Source organism: Oreochromis niloticus, linkage group LG7, assembly GCF_001858045.2.
Source record: "Oreochromis niloticus isolate F11D_XX linkage group LG7, O_niloticus_UMD_NMBU, whole genome shotgun sequence".
Lineage (NCBI taxonomy): Eukaryota > Metazoa > Chordata > Actinopteri > Cichliformes > Cichlidae > Oreochromis > Oreochromis niloticus.
Window position 1 is genome coordinate 24,286,060 of NC_031972.2, and position 17,469 is coordinate 24,303,528.

At 40.0% G+C, this 17,469-nt stretch overlaps 1 protein-coding gene across 1 annotated transcript in view; it reads right to left on the reverse strand.

Annotated features, from left to right (window-relative positions):
- The window catches only part of trabd2a (TraB domain containing 2A), a 69,509-nt gene extending 56,685 nt beyond the window's left edge, over positions 1-12,824 (reverse strand). The window contains exons 1-2 of the mRNA XM_003444399.5: positions 12,085-12,824; positions 10,157-10,717 (exon numbers count right to left, since the gene is read on the reverse strand). Of these exons, the coding sequence (XP_003444447.1) occupies positions 10,157-10,717; positions 12,085-12,189 (666 nt within the window). The 5' untranslated portion in view covers positions 12,190-12,824. The remainder of the gene's footprint in view (positions 1-10,156; positions 10,718-12,084) is intronic.
- Positions 12,825-17,469: the final 4,645 nt, after the last annotated feature.

The following is a 17,469-nucleotide window of genomic DNA, read 5'->3' on the forward strand; positions in this document are numbered from 1 at the left end:
CAGATTTTCCACCACAAATAGCGATTCAAATTCAAAACATCATAGGCGCTCAGCTTGCTTTTATATATTAAAATAACCAGAATACAACCAATGAAGACTGACTTAGATCAGCTGCAGTGTGTTTGCAACAGTTCTGTGTTCACGAATTGTCATTTTTCCAAAATTGCTAGCAAATCTTTGCGAATCTGTCTGCAGTCACAGTCGGACTGTTTGGAGACACGTTACCTAGCGCAATCACCTTGGTTGCCTAACGTTTGAGGGAGTTACACCCGGGCTTGCCTCAGACACTGAGGCACTGATTTTTCCTAGTCGCAAGGCAGTTGCTGTACTTTTACTCTAGTGTGACTGAGCCATTAGCGATATTACAGCAATTTAGCTATCAAGTAATCCTGACCAATGGCTTCATCAGTCATGGGAAAACAAACAGGATAAAATTTACCAGAGTCAAGAGTGAACCATGAGAAGCAACCTTTTATTTTTTTTTAACAAATCCTTTATCATGACACGTTTACTTCCAAACTATTTTACTTAGCTTGTACCTTTTTTTGCAATACACAGAAATAAATTACGCTAAAACAAGCATGTATGGGATTCCTTACTTTTCATCAGTCACATGCTAATTTAATGCTAACAGGTCACGACTTAGTATAAACAATAAACCTGGGGCCTCAACCACATACAGCCTGCAAAAATGTTAACTTACACTACAATAGAGGGATTGATGGGCACCAAACAAATTGAAATTAGCGTCGTAACGACTCCCGCAGCTCTTACATGTAACCTACATTAGCTTTAATTAGGCAAAGGCCTTAGTAAGTGAGGGTTAAGTTCATTTGCAGATGGTAAGCTTTTCTTACTTAAATGAAGGCGGCGGTTCACTGTGAGACAACAAAATCCATGTTTCTCCGTGAGCTGTTTACTTTCAGTAAGGTTTCATAATCAGATGTTGGAACAGTGGATGGAAAACTGCCTATTAAAATAAGCAGTTTCAGAGATATCTTTCTGTTCATCTGAGTTATTTTTACGTCCCAATTCAGTTATTATACATTAATCCTTGAAAAAGATCAAGTCAGCGATTAATTATTTCTAATGAAGTGTGTTTAACTTGTGTTACCCTGGACCAGGATTAGTGACTTGCATTTGTTTGACATAAGTGGCAGCTATTATGTGCAGTTTTGCATGTTTTCTTTAAGAGTTTATGTTTTCTAAAGCTTTGAGTGTAAGTGTTATGTTTTAATTTGGAGCATCCATGTATGAATGCAGTGTAATGTTGATACTATAGTTCTCTGGAGCCTGCAGAAACTTTCATGACTTAGCGTTAAGTCAGAAAGACAAGCTATTAAATCCCTAACTGAGCAGCAGAAGCTTGTGTTACACAACCAGGAAAAGCCTGCGGCAGTCTCAAAAAGTCAAACTCTGCTCGGCGGGAGTGTATTACTGTATATACTTTCAGGAATCTAAGCTCTTTTTCTTGGCACGCAGTTGGCACCATCCAGCTGAATCTCATCCACTTTGAAGGAAATATACTCAAAAAACAAAACTATGCAGATGGGTGGACTTACACAGGACAGGAAAATGGAATTTGTAAAGTTTTTCTAGCTTGGTATGACGCCGGTTTTCTAATGATTCTTTTAAAAAGGTGTGCAGTGATCACACAAAGAATATCCTGACAACAAGAGAAGTTAAAGAAATTCTCTCTAATATCTCCTCAAATATTTGAGAAGTTACACGTGTAAACTTTAAAGCGAAGAAGGGAGTGCAGTAATATGAACATGAATATTTGCAATCACCAAAGCAAATGGCACCACATTCAACTCCTCAACCTTCAGGAGAAAAACAAAATCTCTGGTGTTTTATTCATTCTTTTTTTTTTGGCTGTTAAAATGAAAGCAGCCAATACAAACTACATATCAAGAGTCGATGCAGACAGCTGATTTTTGATTTGTATTCTTTTCTGACTTGTTGCCAGGCTTCAGTTTCTATCTGTAAAGCGATTTGAAAGTAACAGTTGCCGCTTCTTTGTCTCTGGTGTCATGTATCCAGACAGATTGACAGATAATGTCTGAGGAAATGCCAGACATCTAATACGGGACTGTTTGGTCAACAGTGGGGAGGAAATCAAGCACCGGCGTTTGACATGAAACTGAGGAAAGAAGCTGTAAGGGCATGTTCGAAGTTCAACCATAGAGCTGTATATGCGCATAAACATGCACTTACGCATACACACACAGATACAAACCATCATTCATATCCAACTCCTGCAAACAAGCACAGAAGTGCACATGTGCATGGAAATATTCACATGCACATGCAAGCAATAATAAACGGATACAAGCAATTATATGAAAAAATATACACTGGACAAACACGCCTCGAGCTGTAATTAAACATGCGCAGTTTACTCCCTGTGATCAAAGTAGAATGAAGCAAGATAATAAATTATTTTATAAACAATTTAGAGACTAAATGCTCAAGTTAATGCTGGGCATACGAATACAAATGACTTTCTGCAATATGAATGAGATCATGCAGCTGCACTGCAACACCTGGGCAACAGGTTGCATGTAAATAAATGTTTTTCACTAGATCGTGTCCTACTGCGCTCAGTCCATATCTGCTTTGTTGGCTTTTTGAAAATTGCACTGCATGTTTGCCTTTAATATTTCAAACAGTGACGTTTCCTTGGCAAAACTGTTTTAGCAAGTTATTTCAAAAATATCCACAATTCATCATTTCTCCAAAATAACAAATTAATATTCTTTAAGCCAAGACAATTATTTGGCAGAGCATTAAACTTCGACTTCAAGAATACCTTAATGAGCTTAATAAATTCAAGTGCAGGTTAAAATTTATTGCTGTTCTTTTCCCTTTATTTTGACTGCAGCCGTAAGAGCACACACAGACATTTTTCTCGTCACATGCTCACTGCTATGGCTTTTCAGTTGGACAAATGAGCTCTAATCAGATTTGCTCCTGTGTATTACTGTGTAATACTGTCATTATGACACCATATGTTCTCTGTTTCTCAAACGAAAGAATTTTTGTTTTCCCAGCCAAAACCAATACCACTGCCCTGCCTGCAATTATGATGATTCACTGATGCAGTGACCAACAATTATCTGCAGTGTAGCAATAGTTTTGAATTTTGCATTTTGATAAAGAGTTAAATTATTTTGACTTAATTTATCTAATTAAAAAAAAAAGATTTATCTATAGTCTTACCGCACAACATGTTTGAACAAAAACTCATAAGCAGGTCTCGTCTCATAGTGGAAGCTAATAGACAGCCCGGATGGCAGGCTACAGAAAAATAGTTAATTTAAGTTGCCACAGGACTGCAGATGCAAATTAGCCTTAAGCTAATTCTGGTACAATGCATGGTTCCTTTTCAAATAAAACCAATTTAATTTAATTCAATTAACTAATTAAACATTTGAATCATTGGTGGCCTGGAATATGCTAGTCAGTAAATCCCTGAGAAATACAATTATTTGCTTTCCTGTTGAGAGTTAGATGAACTGTTGTGAATGCTCTCATATCTGTGCAGTTAATCTGAACCATGGAGAAAGTTTGGCTTCATCCATAAGTGACAAAGTCTTGTGCAGAGCAGCACACCGAAAGCTGACAAATTAACAAAACAATTAACATTTATATTGTTTTTTGATTACAATAGATTTGGTTTTAGCAGGCAAGCTCCTCCCATGGTCATCAATACTGTTTTTGTTCATGTAGTTCCTCTTCCATAGCATAATTTAGTATTATGTTCCTGTAACAGCACACTTCTGTTACCATATCTCCTTTTGATGATCTTACATAAATGTAGAATTAAGTTCAAACAGTTTTGTAGAGATTTTAAAAAAGGATGTAATGGGTAAATCAGTGCAGTAAGAAGCCTTTTTGAATTTGAGGCCAGAAATAGGTGCAGTTCATTTTCACACGTGAACCTCAGATATTCTTGGGTGAATCAGGTCGGGACACTGTCTAAAGTTGCACTTTCTCAAATGTAGCACACTGCTGTCAATGGTCTGAAATGGTTACATTCTCACTACAAGACACACTCGTTTCTTTTTCTTAGGTGAGGCCACAGCCGGGTTAAAGTATGCAGGAGGCAGGACACTTGACACCAACTCGCTCACTGTGAACTCACCTGACAGTGACCTGTGCAATTCTCAAGTGGACTCGATTGAACAGCACAGAAACTTTGTAAGGAGACGGCAGGTTAAAGACGGCCTCATATCCGATCTACATTTGCTTTTCGTGCGCACCTCCACAGGGTGATGGCTCAAAAAGTTCAGGGCCGCTGTGCATGTGTGAAAACAGCTTGGATTACAGACATGCAGGAAGATATGATAATTAGGTTAAAATCACTAGTCCTATTGAGCCTTGTCCGTGTTAAATTTCACATCAGGCAGAAGTTGTGTTTGGCTTTCCTTAGTAAAATATCTCTCTAATATCTTATGCTTCTCCTCAGGCAAAAAAGACGAGCCTAAAAAGAGGGAAGAGAGGCGAACTGAAAGTCTAATGAGAACTGAACTGCTCCATCGAAAGAGAAAACAGCTTCATTCTGAGTCTGTGATGTTATAAATGTGAGTTTTGTTCAGATATCATGAGGCCTCGCCTTATGAAACCTCGCACATCCAGAGCCCGGTGGCTCATCACTTCAAGTGAAAAGAAAATACCACAAATGGAGTTTCAAGGTTGTCAAACAGAGGTAACGTCATGATACCTTTAATGGAGATGGAGTCACGCCTTCCTTCCCTAATGGCTCTTCTACTGATCTCAGTCTGCATCTCGGCTCTCCCTGTTCTCCTGGTCATGAATGAACCAAGTGGGCTCAAAACATTCTTTCTCTGTTCTCCTAGACGTACACTGAGACCCGCATTCATCACCTCTCTCCATGCACCATTACACCCAATGATGGAAGCAAAGAAACAACACTTTCATTAGCAGGTCCGCTCCACTGAGGTGTGGAATGTCTTGTGGGTATCCAGCAACAGTGACAGAGAAAGCCAGCCTTCATGCGGCTATTGTTGTCCTCAACAAGCTCACTTAGTGTAATGGCCAAGGCTGAGCTCGCTCTTCAAAAGACTAGGGGCACCACGCAAGAATAAGAGCAGTCATGCTTAGCCAGATTAGAGATGCGACAAAAGAAAGCATAATAAGTTGTGGTGTGAAAATAATGACCTAAATATGCTTAATTTATATTGACAAGCAAAAAAAAGCCGCCTCTCGTCTTTTTTGTGTAAAAAAGTTGCGCCAGGTACCGATATTCTAGGGTATCAACAAATTGCCTGCCTTTAAGATCCATGAATCCGGCAATTTTTCTAACTTTCCTAAGCCATCGGTCCAAGAAGCATTCCTGCTGCATGCAGTAGTTCAGCATCTAAACTTTCTCAAAATTCATACGCTGTAGAGCTCAAATTTCCTTTCTTGATGCAATTACTTTATCTCTTTGTGAATGTCTCAAGTACAAAACCACAGAAACCTTTCAGGGAAAGATTTGTTCAAAATGTACAGCATTATCTTTATATGTAAATGACTGCATTATCCCATTTGCATTCCCTTCTGTGAATTTATCTGTTTGGATACATTCGCAGAAGGCAGGAAGCTGGCTCATTAGCTGATTATGGAAAGGGTTTAGATTATAAAAACTAAATGACAGTGAGATGATGGTGTAATTCTTTCCTTCTTTTTCTTTCATTTCTGAGAAGAAATACCCAGACTTCAAAACCCTTTAAAAGACGTACTTTGGATGTCAAATTATACATGATTGCAAGACCTATTTGTCTTAAACTTCTTCAGGGTTAGATTTTGGTAAAATTCCTGAAGGGCAACCATGATTTTCCAGTGTGAAAGTCAGAAATAAAGACCCAGCCCAGCTAGCGGTGCAGTCATCCAATCAGCTGTGGAAAGGTTTTGTGTTGATTTTTCACAAAAGAAGAGAATGTCTACATCGACTGTGGCTTTGAAAATCAATTTTACTTCAAATGCATATCCATCTGAGTTGTTGGAAGTGAGCAGGCCTACATGCTGGTTTGTCCTTAACAAAGGCACGAGGAGAGAACTTTTCACTGTTTCAGTACATTAAATATTTTTATTTTCCATGCCAGAGCCAAATAGCCAGTGAAAACATTACAGAGACTATTACAAACCATAAATGTGCTTCTCTATTTGCAGCCTGATTAAACATCTCTGTCAAGACTGGTGGCTGAGGCGGCAGTATTGTTTCACCAAGCGTGTATCTCACTCATCACACTCTATCTGGACATCTTACAGTTGAGTTGAGCTAAAAGGCTTTAAATGGAATTGCCCTTTTCAACTACAAGGCAGAACTGTGAAAAAAGGTATAAAGCAGGCTGCTTTAAGCCAGCGGGGCGAAGGCGTCAGTCGAGCTGCTGGTGATTAGACTGAAACTGAGTGTGGAAATTACGGAGTGCCAAGCTGTGTGTTGTTTTGATAGGATCAGGATAGGGGTTGTTTTCAGGACACTACAATCCATTGTTGAGCCTTCTGGAGGTTTTGTGGACCTAATTAAATGGAAGCTGCGATGATGGAAGGTTTAATCTCTTTACAGATCTGTTGACAAACCCAATTTCAGCCACCCGCAACCTTTCTCTGATACTGATAATGTCTAACAACCATGTCTATACAACAAAATAAGCAAAGTATCAATGTCTTTCATAACAGGCCGACTTTGATTAAGGAAATTAATTAGGATATATGCCACCTCCCGTAAATGATTCTGGGTATTTAAACTTCTTTGCAAATGCTGGTGGTAATGTCAGGTACATACACCAATTCACCATTGGAGGAATTTGAGCAGTACAATCAGTGCAAACTTCAGACAACTTGTTGTTACCAAAATGTCCTTCTGTTTTCTTTATCTTGTGTTAGTTATTTGTTTCATTATTGTGCCAGGGCAACACAGAAATCATTATAGAACATATGAAGTTGTTTAGGTCTTCACTCCCTTCAAACTTTTTACAAAATTGATGCGACGAAACAGATAAACAATTGCCGGTTATGCTAGTTATACTCTGACATCAATCAACAAGACCAACATGGGCCAATGCCAATGGTCATTGGATACAGAGCCTGCAGTAATATCGGTATATCGCCATAACAGAATGCTAGCCTCTGATGGCAATGTAGTACCTAAATAGGGAGCTACTTCAGCAACCTCCAACAAACTATTCCTGCTAAAGGTGGAAAGGGCAAACTTGCTTCACCACTACCACCACAGTCCAACAGTAAATAAAGTAAATGGCTCAACCTAGCATTGCTGGAACACTTGCTAGTTATGCTCGGTAGACAAAAAAGGAAATGGCGGATGGAAATTACTGATGCTGTTACATGATGGAAAAGGTGGGATTTAGCCATCTGGTTAAAATGATCAACCCAAGACACAAAATCCCAGGTAGAAAATATTTTTGAATTTCTGCTTTATTACATAAAAATATTACACCTGAAACCTGAAGGGTTTCAAGATTAAGTTACTTTAGTTAAACAAAAGTGTTAAGCAGTTATATTTCAGCACCCCTACCAAGTGCCAAAAGAACCCTAGATAAATATGTTAAAAACCTTTATAGTGCCAAGAGTGCACCTGTTGTCAGCTGTCTAAGAAATGTGTGATAGGAAGTTGTAATACATTAAAAATGCCAAGTAATGCTGTTTTTTTTCTTTAAACACCAGCAGGTATCATGCTCAAATAACTTTACATTGTAGCCACTAGTAGTTAAACATGGTGCATTTTTCAAAATGACAGTAATACCAAAACACTTGTTTTGTTAATAGCCAGCTTATAAAAAGAGCACAGCAAAAGACTAGCATATTATAGAGCATCATCCCCCTGATGACTCTCAGAACTGTTCCTGTTGGCCTCACCAGAGTGATTATTCTCCAGTGACGCCATGGTTACTGTTCAATACAATACAGATGAGAGTCACACACCTGTTACTGATGAATGCCTTCAAAGACATTTTGAAAACTTGGGACAATTTCTTCCGTAGAACTCATGAAGAAATTCATCGCCTAAACCTCGGAGCACCTAGTCACATTTGGAGTATTATATTTGTGCACGCAGATGAAAGTAACCCTTTGGCCTATTACAAGCTGCTGCAGTTTAATATTGTTATTAGGCAGTGATTTTACAGTCCTACATCCTACAAATCTGGCTTTGGGGCGAGTATTATATGCTAAATCTGATAGGTTCTAGTCAGCAGTGTGCAAACAGGCCTGTTGTATGTCCCGACTGCTGTGTCTCTAGAGACTAAACAGTTGCAATACCTGAATCCTCTTTAATGTTCTTATAATGGATTGGCTCACCTGTGTATGTGCCTGATGTGTGCGCCCAGAAGTTTAATTATTGTAGTGCCTGAGTTAAGATATTGTAAATAATTGTGTCTCGTCTATGTGGAACAGTTAAGTTAAGTTTGGCTGTTTATTCTTGTCTGCTGTGTGCAGTGGGAACTATTAGTTGCTATGCTGACATACTTTTTAGAGTTAAGTTAAAGCTGCTGGGAGCTTGTAGCAGTAGGTTCTCACTTAAAATTACATAGCTTGTAATCAGTGACAACAAAGAATTGAAAATGGAAATTTTGGTTGCAGAAATCAATGCCACCGGCTGCAAGCTGCAATCACTAATAAAACATATTTTTTCTATAGTGTCATAAATATCATTATTGCAGATTTCCTGGAAATATCACAGCTTTATTAATATATCCATTGGCCATTGGATATTTTGTCTAATTATGAAAAAAGCATGCTTTCTAGAAAGGGGTTAGCAATTAGCTGATACTCCTGTGGTTCTTATTTATTAGAGGAATCTAATCAAAAACACTCACAGTCATTCAAAGCCATTCTTAAATCAGTCTTAGATGTTTAGAGCACAAGCTAAATTTAATCATCTTACCTCAGTGAGAGGGAAAAAATGCTTTCACAGTAACTGTCATCTATCACTCACATGCCATGTGTTTATTAAGATGTAAGCACTGCCATGGGGAAAAAAGATTTCTATTAAACTGCCTACACCAACAAGTAAAAAAGCATAATTCATTTTACATGTGACTGATTATATGTGCTGTGAGATTATTAAACCCCTTGTTTCCATCTCTAGAGAATGCTTATATAAGTGGTGTTGGGTGGTTTGAGTTGAGACTTATGGTGGCCAACAGGGCGCCCTTTAAAATAACAACAATTTAGGCTTCTGGGTGTTAGAGTAAATGGTGTAATCCCTCTAACTCCCGGCCAGCATTGGCAGAAATTCCACAGTAATATGCGACATGATTTCATAGTGGCTGCTGTCTTTGAGACATGTTTGTAATGCTGAAAGGGTCACCAAGGGGCACAGACAGATAAACAGAAAGGCTGGGAGAGAGGTTTGAAGAACAAGGTTCCCTTTTTTTCTGGTGATTTCAGACTTGAGTTATTAGAATCCATTTTTCCTTAATAACAAAAGGATGTAGAGAAACAAGCGCTTGGATGTTTATACAGCTGATTACTCACACCACACCTTTCTCCACATAAGCTATGGGAAAAAGAGGGAAAGGGACAAGAGGGCTGTATATGTCCAATCTCAATCATTACACATCCAAGGCCTTATGCTGATGTATTTTGCAATATATGAGAGCGTTGGGGGGGTTTGATGTTTATTGAAACAAGCAAGCCTGATGTCTGAAGGCCGAAGCCTGAACCCACCAGCTGCTTCATGTAACATCACATCATTTGGCATCATCAGCATGAGATGGATGATGTTCAGACTCAAAAAGACATAATCGCATTCAAAAAAAGCACACGTCTTAAAATAATGCTTTTCTTAAATGTCCAATCAGTTGATCACTCCTCTGTGGAAGTTATTAAAAACTTATGTGCTGCTACACATTAAATGTTGACTATGGAGACAATCATAGCCCAGCAACCTTTTTATGCTTGTGTAAATTGTAACTGTAGCCTAAGGTTTGGGAAATAGCATTGCTTCAATGTGTCCACCTCACTCTCCTTGTCATGTTTAATTTATCTAAAACAGTCTCTGCTGTAGGATTACAGCTGTACCACTGTGTTTCTGTTATTTTTGCAGTATTGACAATTTCACACAAGCAAAGATGAGACGGTATAAAGAAGAAATGCATCTCTCCAGTCAGTAAAGTTTCAAACTAACCTGGGAGAAGTTGAGCCCATTGAGTGGATGGCACTGTTCCTCCACCTTCTCGACAGCTCCTGTTCTCTTCCTCATCCTCTCCGCCTCTTGGGCCAGATACAGGTCCAGCACCGGCACCCCTCTTGTCTTAATGTCTGCCTCGGTTAACGAGTTCACCATCAGCATCACCCAAACGGGTCGCTTCCTCTCCCAGTTCCCAGCGATGGCATTGAAGAGGTAGTCTGCGTAGAGTCCCTTCCCTCTCTGATCTGGGGTCATCCAGGAAGGCATCATGAGCTTTACATACTCAAGGTGTCTTTTAAGCCTCCTGTAAATGTCTCTGGGTAATACGTCCTGCAGGTTCTCGCCTTGAGGAAGCAGCTGACAGCTGGTCAGGGCTGAGATGGTGTAAGGGTCTGTTAGGTCCAGCTCAAAGTAGACAATATTGCTCTCCTGGAAGGCCTGCTTGGAATTTTCTGGGATAAAGTCCCAAACACGTGTGTAGGGAACATGGATTGTACCGTAGAAATATGAAGGAGGGTCCCGTTTGATCGTCCAGAGGAAGGAGTTTAGGTCAGTTTGCTGTGGGTACAAGGAAAAAATATTAGTAAAGCTAGAATCAAGATAGACAGACCCATTCATGGAGGGTCACAGAAGGTCTGCAGCTTATCCCTACTGTGACAGGGCGAGAGGCAAGATAGATCCTGAACACGTCGCTAATCACACACGGAGACAGACAATCATTCACAATTTAGAATCATCAATTAACTAAATCCCATGCATGTGTTTGGAGTGCAGGAGGAAGCCAGTGTAGACACACAGACATGTGGAGAACATGCAAACTCCACACAGTAATGCCCCAAGACTGCATTCAGACCCACAGCCTTCTTACAATGAGACAACAGTCCCAACCACCAGATCCAACAAACAAACATAAACTGAGTGGTTCATAATAACGTGCTAAATATTTTACTTTTTATGTTTGTTCGATAGTCCTAAACCACAATCTCATGAAATATAGAAATATATAAATCCTTAATGTAGGAGATTCCTTATTGTTGAATTAATTCTAATTGTGAGTTTCTCAAGTAATCAAATTATCACCTAAGCACATAGCACCTAAACAATAGCAACTCTAAGAAAAAAAAACATAGGAAAACAAGCGAGAAAGAAACAAAGGGGCAAATTTACAGTCATTCCATTATGTTTACATTACAGCCTGTCTGACACCAACTGCCTCTTTGTCTGTGAGTGGCTGTTTATTAGACAGACCACTAACACGCTGATAATGACTTATTAACAGGCCACTTAGAGCCCAAGTGTCAAATGAACAATACACATGTCAGTGACTGTCAGACTACAGCCTGTTGCCCTGAATGTTTTCCTTCCTGTTGCTGCTGGATCTGACCTCAAATTGGTCTGAGTTACTCTGGGGCATGATGAATGATGTTACAAGAAGATTACTCACAACGAGACTGAAAGGTTATTTTTATGAATGCACACATCTTTTTGTAGGTTAGATAAGGATCTACAAATAACACAATCCCAATACACAAAAGGAGTGTTAAAAGAAATAGTTCATTGATTAGTTGACAGAAAATTGTAGGAAATCCACTGTTTTTTTTTTTAGGCTTGTTAGTTTTCAAGTCCAAGCTACATTAGAGCTTTGGAATTAGGGAACTCAGATTTCAAAGATCAGATCATCAATTTATTAATTAAACAAATAATGAAGATAAGTGAGTAGTTGCACAAAAACAAACTGGGCTGATTTTACAAGTTATCAAAAGCAGATTTAACAAAATCCAAGACAGCTCCAGTCTGAGATCAACTATTTTATCTGTTATGCAAAAAAGTACAAAATTAAAAGCAAATGAAAAGACACAAAAAGCCACACTGTTGCAAACTGAAACAGTGTGATCACTCATACACTCTCTCTTCATACAACTTACTTTCCTGTTTAGCTCGCAGCTGGCGGAGTCCTTCAGCCTCCACTGGTCTGCTCGGACCAACAGTATGAGGCAGGACTGAATGAATGCGCCCAAAGTGCCCCGCATCGTAGCTATCTCCAAACCGTGCACGGTGGCCTGTGTTTACTCTACCACAACGTGTTTGCAGCAACTATACCAAAAAAGCATGGACCAAGTCCTATTTCCACAGCTTGGGCTCCGTGCGGTCACGTAAAATGAGCTGACAAGTATCCGACAAACCGCCGGACAGAATCATGTTGACTTCAGCCTCCTGGACTGCCGCTTCACGTGTGTCTGAGAGAGAGAGAGAGAGAGAGGGAGAGAGAGAGAGAGGCGGTCATAGGAGTCTACACAGGGTCACATCATCCTCTCACTGCTGGTCATGTTGGATCCCCCTCCAACAGACACACACTCCCCTCTCTGTGCTCCCTTCTGGCAAGAAAAACTGCGCGAGTTTATCCAGAAGTTGCCTGCAAAAGTTGAAGCAACAGGTCCACGCCGCGCCAGCACCTGAAGCTAAACATCAGAATAAAACTCGGGATTGCGTTTTGACCTCTGTTTTCCTGATGTCCGGTTTGGTGAATGTGAGTGTGGTGCACGAAGCCGCACTTGCCAGATAGATATTTAAAAACCTCAAACTTTTGCGCACACTGCTCTGTCTATCCACCAAGTCTGCACTGTTTGTTTCTGCGTCTCTCGTTCTCTCTCTCTCTCTCTCTGACGTGTGTGAATGAGCACCTACCACCCCACCCCCCTCCCCCAGGTTGCCTGCATAAACCCCACCGCCACCACCCTGCTGCAGTCCACCCTTTCCCTTCTCTCTCTCTCGCTCTCTCTCTCTCACACACACATACAGTAATCTGATTAAACGTCACCTCGGCGATCACTATTCATATGTCAATGAACTCAATGTGCATACCTTTACCAGTTTTAAATCAAGAGCAATTTATCACCGATATGTGTGATTAACAAAAGCTACACTGATTACAGCATTTATCCCTGATTTCAATTATTGTTAGACTGATGAGGTCTCTTTTTGTCGCCCTAGAGAAGCAGGCCCCAAAGGCATTGTTTTTTGGGTGCCGCTCGAGATCCCGTGGATAGATTATCATGTTCTAGTCCTTAATGCCTTACAAACAGGAGGCATTAGCATGAGAAAACCTGCCATAACACTGGCTTACATCTGGGACAGACAAGGAAACCGCAGAGCTTCACCTTTTCATGAAAGGCCAGCAGAGACATGCAGCAGCTGAGAAAAGGTCAGTCACCTCGCCCTGAATAAATAAGGACTACCGATATGACATTTTTACCACGTAGGGTAAACGTAGGGTCCACGTAGAAAATGTGTTTGTAACCTATTTTTATATATTTATTAGGTCGTGTTATCATTAGATCCAACACAGCTTTACATTTTCTAATGTTTTAGCAGTTTTGGACTGAATTTCCTAAGTAAGGCCTTGAGGTTTATATCTGCGTCCAGAGGCCGGTCTGTGCGCTCTGGCTCGAAACCCCTGGTTCACACGGGGGCAGTGAACACATGTTGATGTTTTCAGACGTCTGAGTAAATACGAAATGGTTTATTGACGCGAGGAACGACCCCGGGGCCCAATTTCTGTCGCTTGCTGTTTGCATACAAATAGAACCGGCTGGAGAGAGAAAAAAGTGTCTTGTATGATAATTGGTTTCAACAGTGCAAGACATTAAGCTCACGGAGTCAAGCTCACCGAATGTAATTGACAGCGTTGACTCATGCGATTTAAATCCGTTTAAATCATTTAACAGTGAATGATGATAATCACGGGGAAATTTAATCAGATATGTGGCTGCACGTGCATACATTTCCCCTTGGCGAATCAATAATCTGCTGTGTTTTTGCACAGCTGTGTGTAAATAAACCAACTTTACCAATATCTGTTAAAGCGCCTCCTAGTGGATAGAGTCGTTTCTGCTGGTTCCAGAACTGGACTGAAGGAGAAAAGGGAAGAAGAGAGGATGGAAGATAGGATGGAGGGTTAGACGACAAATTCAGTCAAGAAAAGTAAAGACAGAAAAGAAGCAGCGGTGTCAGACAGAGTGTCAGAGCCGGTCCCTCTGAGTTTATTCTGCCCAAAGATAGTTTGGAGATCATTCTCACCATCTTTCTAGAATCCAGAATTGTAAATGTAAATTATAACACATGGCTACTCGTGCTATTTTCCATCCATTTCGACTTCACTCATTTCTGAACATCGCTGCATTTGTCTAATGATGTTAGTGACTAACAGGAAACTGTCAATCATGTACATAAACAATCTACTGGAAACGATCTTTATCTTAAGCTAATTTGTCCAATCTGTTGGCAGGACACATTGAGAGAAGCAAAAACAACTTTGAATGTGTGTGTGTGTGTGTGTGTGTGTGTGTGCACGCATGTGAGTGTTTGATCATTTGTGTGGTGCATCTGTATAAAGATTAAAAGAACATCATCTGTGCACACACCTGTTTTTTATCTGGCAAAGGCTGTTCGATCATCCTTCCCAGCTCAATGCAGCATCACATATGGCATGCCTGGCATAAGAGCCCTTAACGTGTGCTTTTTATGGTTCTTTATTGCAGCAGAAGTCACAGTTTTAGTACCTCGCTTGGGACGAGGATCAGAATGAAGTCTGGGGTTCATGACTCCTCAGAGATTAACTAACACGTTGCTAAAAATGTCACGTCAGAGCAAAATAGCTTTGCAACTTAAAACCATATGACACACCAGCATGTGGGGAGATTACAAAGCACCTAGTTTTATGTTCTTGTGGGCTGAAAAATGTTTTTTTTTATTGTAATGATATAAGTTAAACCTTACCAGGTGACTTTATAGATGATTTGGTTTTATGGTCAGATTTTTTGCACAAGCGAACTAAAGTCTGGCTTTGTTTAAACCAGTAATCCACAGTTTTATTGGTTAAATTAATTTTGAACACTCCAAAAAACATTGATGATATTTTGTTCAAGTTGAGTGCAGTAGTAAGTGTAAGGACATTCATTCAAATACAACGATAATAAAAGGTTGAGTTATGAAGCGCCTTGAGGCGACTTTTGTTGTGATTTGGCGCTATATAAATAAAATTGAATTGAATTGAATTGAATAGACCATAAACCATTTCTCTCTTATTATTTTTTTTTTAAAAGAAAGTCTGTTTGAAATCTGGAATGGATTTCAGTGACCTCCTGTCAATACAGATGCAACATTACATCTGTATATTTCCACTTTAAAGTGGCTTTGTTTATGAAGATCAAACAGAACCGGGGTCTTCTGAGAGATCCTGAGCGAACATCCGATTCTGCCTCTTTAGAAAAATCTTCAAAAGGATCTCACAGTATGGAAATGACCACATATGTTTCATTTTTAAAGATGGGGTGGTGAATGCATTTGATCCTGACAGGTGACTCATACAACACTGTTTTGGGGTTTTTGTTTTCTCATGCAACAATATTGTAAAATGAAAAAATTGGGTCATAAATGTGTAGAAAGAGCATGAACAAGATATAAAAAAAAAATAAAAAGAAGAAGAAGTTACGTTTTTATATTGGGTCAAAAGAAAAATGCATAAAAACATAAACAAAACATGTCATGTTTGGAGGTGGGTCTCTCCACCGAAATCCACTAGGGCTTGTTAAACAGCCAGACCTGGGTGTGGAGCTTTTCAGACCTGTGAGATGGAACCCTGGCATGCTAACCACTCTGGTGGGGAAGTACCCTGTGCTGGTGTGGGAGGTTGAGCGGTTGAGTTGTCTGGCCTATGCCTCCATTCTCCCACAGTTCCATTTTCCAGAGTTTGTTGTGCCACCTGGTGCCAGATGGACACTATTTAGTCTCTGGAGAATATTCCTGAATGTTTGTGAGACCTCGTGGTTAAGTTCCGGTGCTAGAAACACCTTATTAGCGATCACAGGCTTACTTATTTGCAGCAGAATGCGTAAGGTCAAAGTTCAAAGCTTGAACTTCTGATTGTCAGATATGAAGCGCTATGTCTTGGACTCTTGGGTGGGTGAACAGCTAACATCTAGTTGTGGCACATGTCTGCGAGGGCTTTTTCCTCCACGGGATATTTTTGGATACAGTCTAAGGATATTAGAGACATGGAAGCAAAGAAAGCCACGTTTAGACCCAGTGCTGGTGGTTATTTGAATTGTGGTCAGTAGGTTGTCAGCGCCTGTTGGAGCTGCAAACTAAGAATCATCAAGGGGACACTGATGATGAAGGAAGCTGTCAAGCTGAAAAAGAAGACCATTTGGGCTTGGCTGACCTAGAGGCCTCCAGAAGAAGTAGACAAGTACCTGCGGGACAGAAGGACTACAGCTGTGATGTAGGAACAGTTCAGTTAACTTGAACGAGGTTCTGGCAAATCCACAGATGATTCTAGATGGGAAACCAGGGCCTGTCCTGAGCTGTAATCAGTCAGGGAGAAAAATAGCTGACCTAAACTGTGGATATTGGTAGTGGAAAGCACATTTTGATGAAGTGTTGAATCAGGCATGAAAAAAAGAACAGGAAGAGATGAGAATCATATGGACTGCATATGCAGTTCCAGTAACTGTCCAATTACAGATGGTCATTCATATAAACCACTGTCTTATTGTGTCTAATTGAAAAGACCTGGCTCTAGTATCTGCGGCTTGTGTGTGCTGGCAGATGCCTGATTGCCTCCATGCTTGCATTGCCTGCCTGCAGACATTTTCACACATGACCTCCAGATAATGTCGGAGGAATCCGGTTGATAAATTATCCAAATATGCCCTTTTTGATATTTAGCACAGTAATCTTTGGAGATGTTCTCACTCCAAAGATTTCTTCAGTTTAGGCACGTAGGGGCCCGGATAAAGCCTGCAGGACCCAGGACACATGATTCCCACTCGCTATGGATTTCTCGGGACAGTTACCTGCTTGATATTTTTCCCATCAGCCCAATCAGGCATCACATGGACTTTTTACTAGAGAGCTGGCAGATTAAAGACTGTCCCAAGTGTTGTCACGTGCACCTTTGTGTGGTAATGTCTAGACAAGTTCAGAGCGGCAGTTCATGCGTGAAAATGGTCTATGTGGTTTTAGTGGAGGTGGCTGGCTTTTATTTCCAACACACATTATTATACAAAGCAGAGTGTGTTCAGTTAAACCTGGAGTGGATCTTTATGTGCAGATATGAGAGAAGTTTTGATATTCTCATAAAATATTAAGCCACAGAATATATATAGTACACACTATATTTCGTTTTTAGCCCCAGACATTTTCGAGTTACAGATAAACACTTTTAGTTTTCAAAGAGTTTTGTGAATTTTAAAATAATACTTTCATTTGAATTTATTATTAAATAAAGGGTGATAAATGATTTACTGATT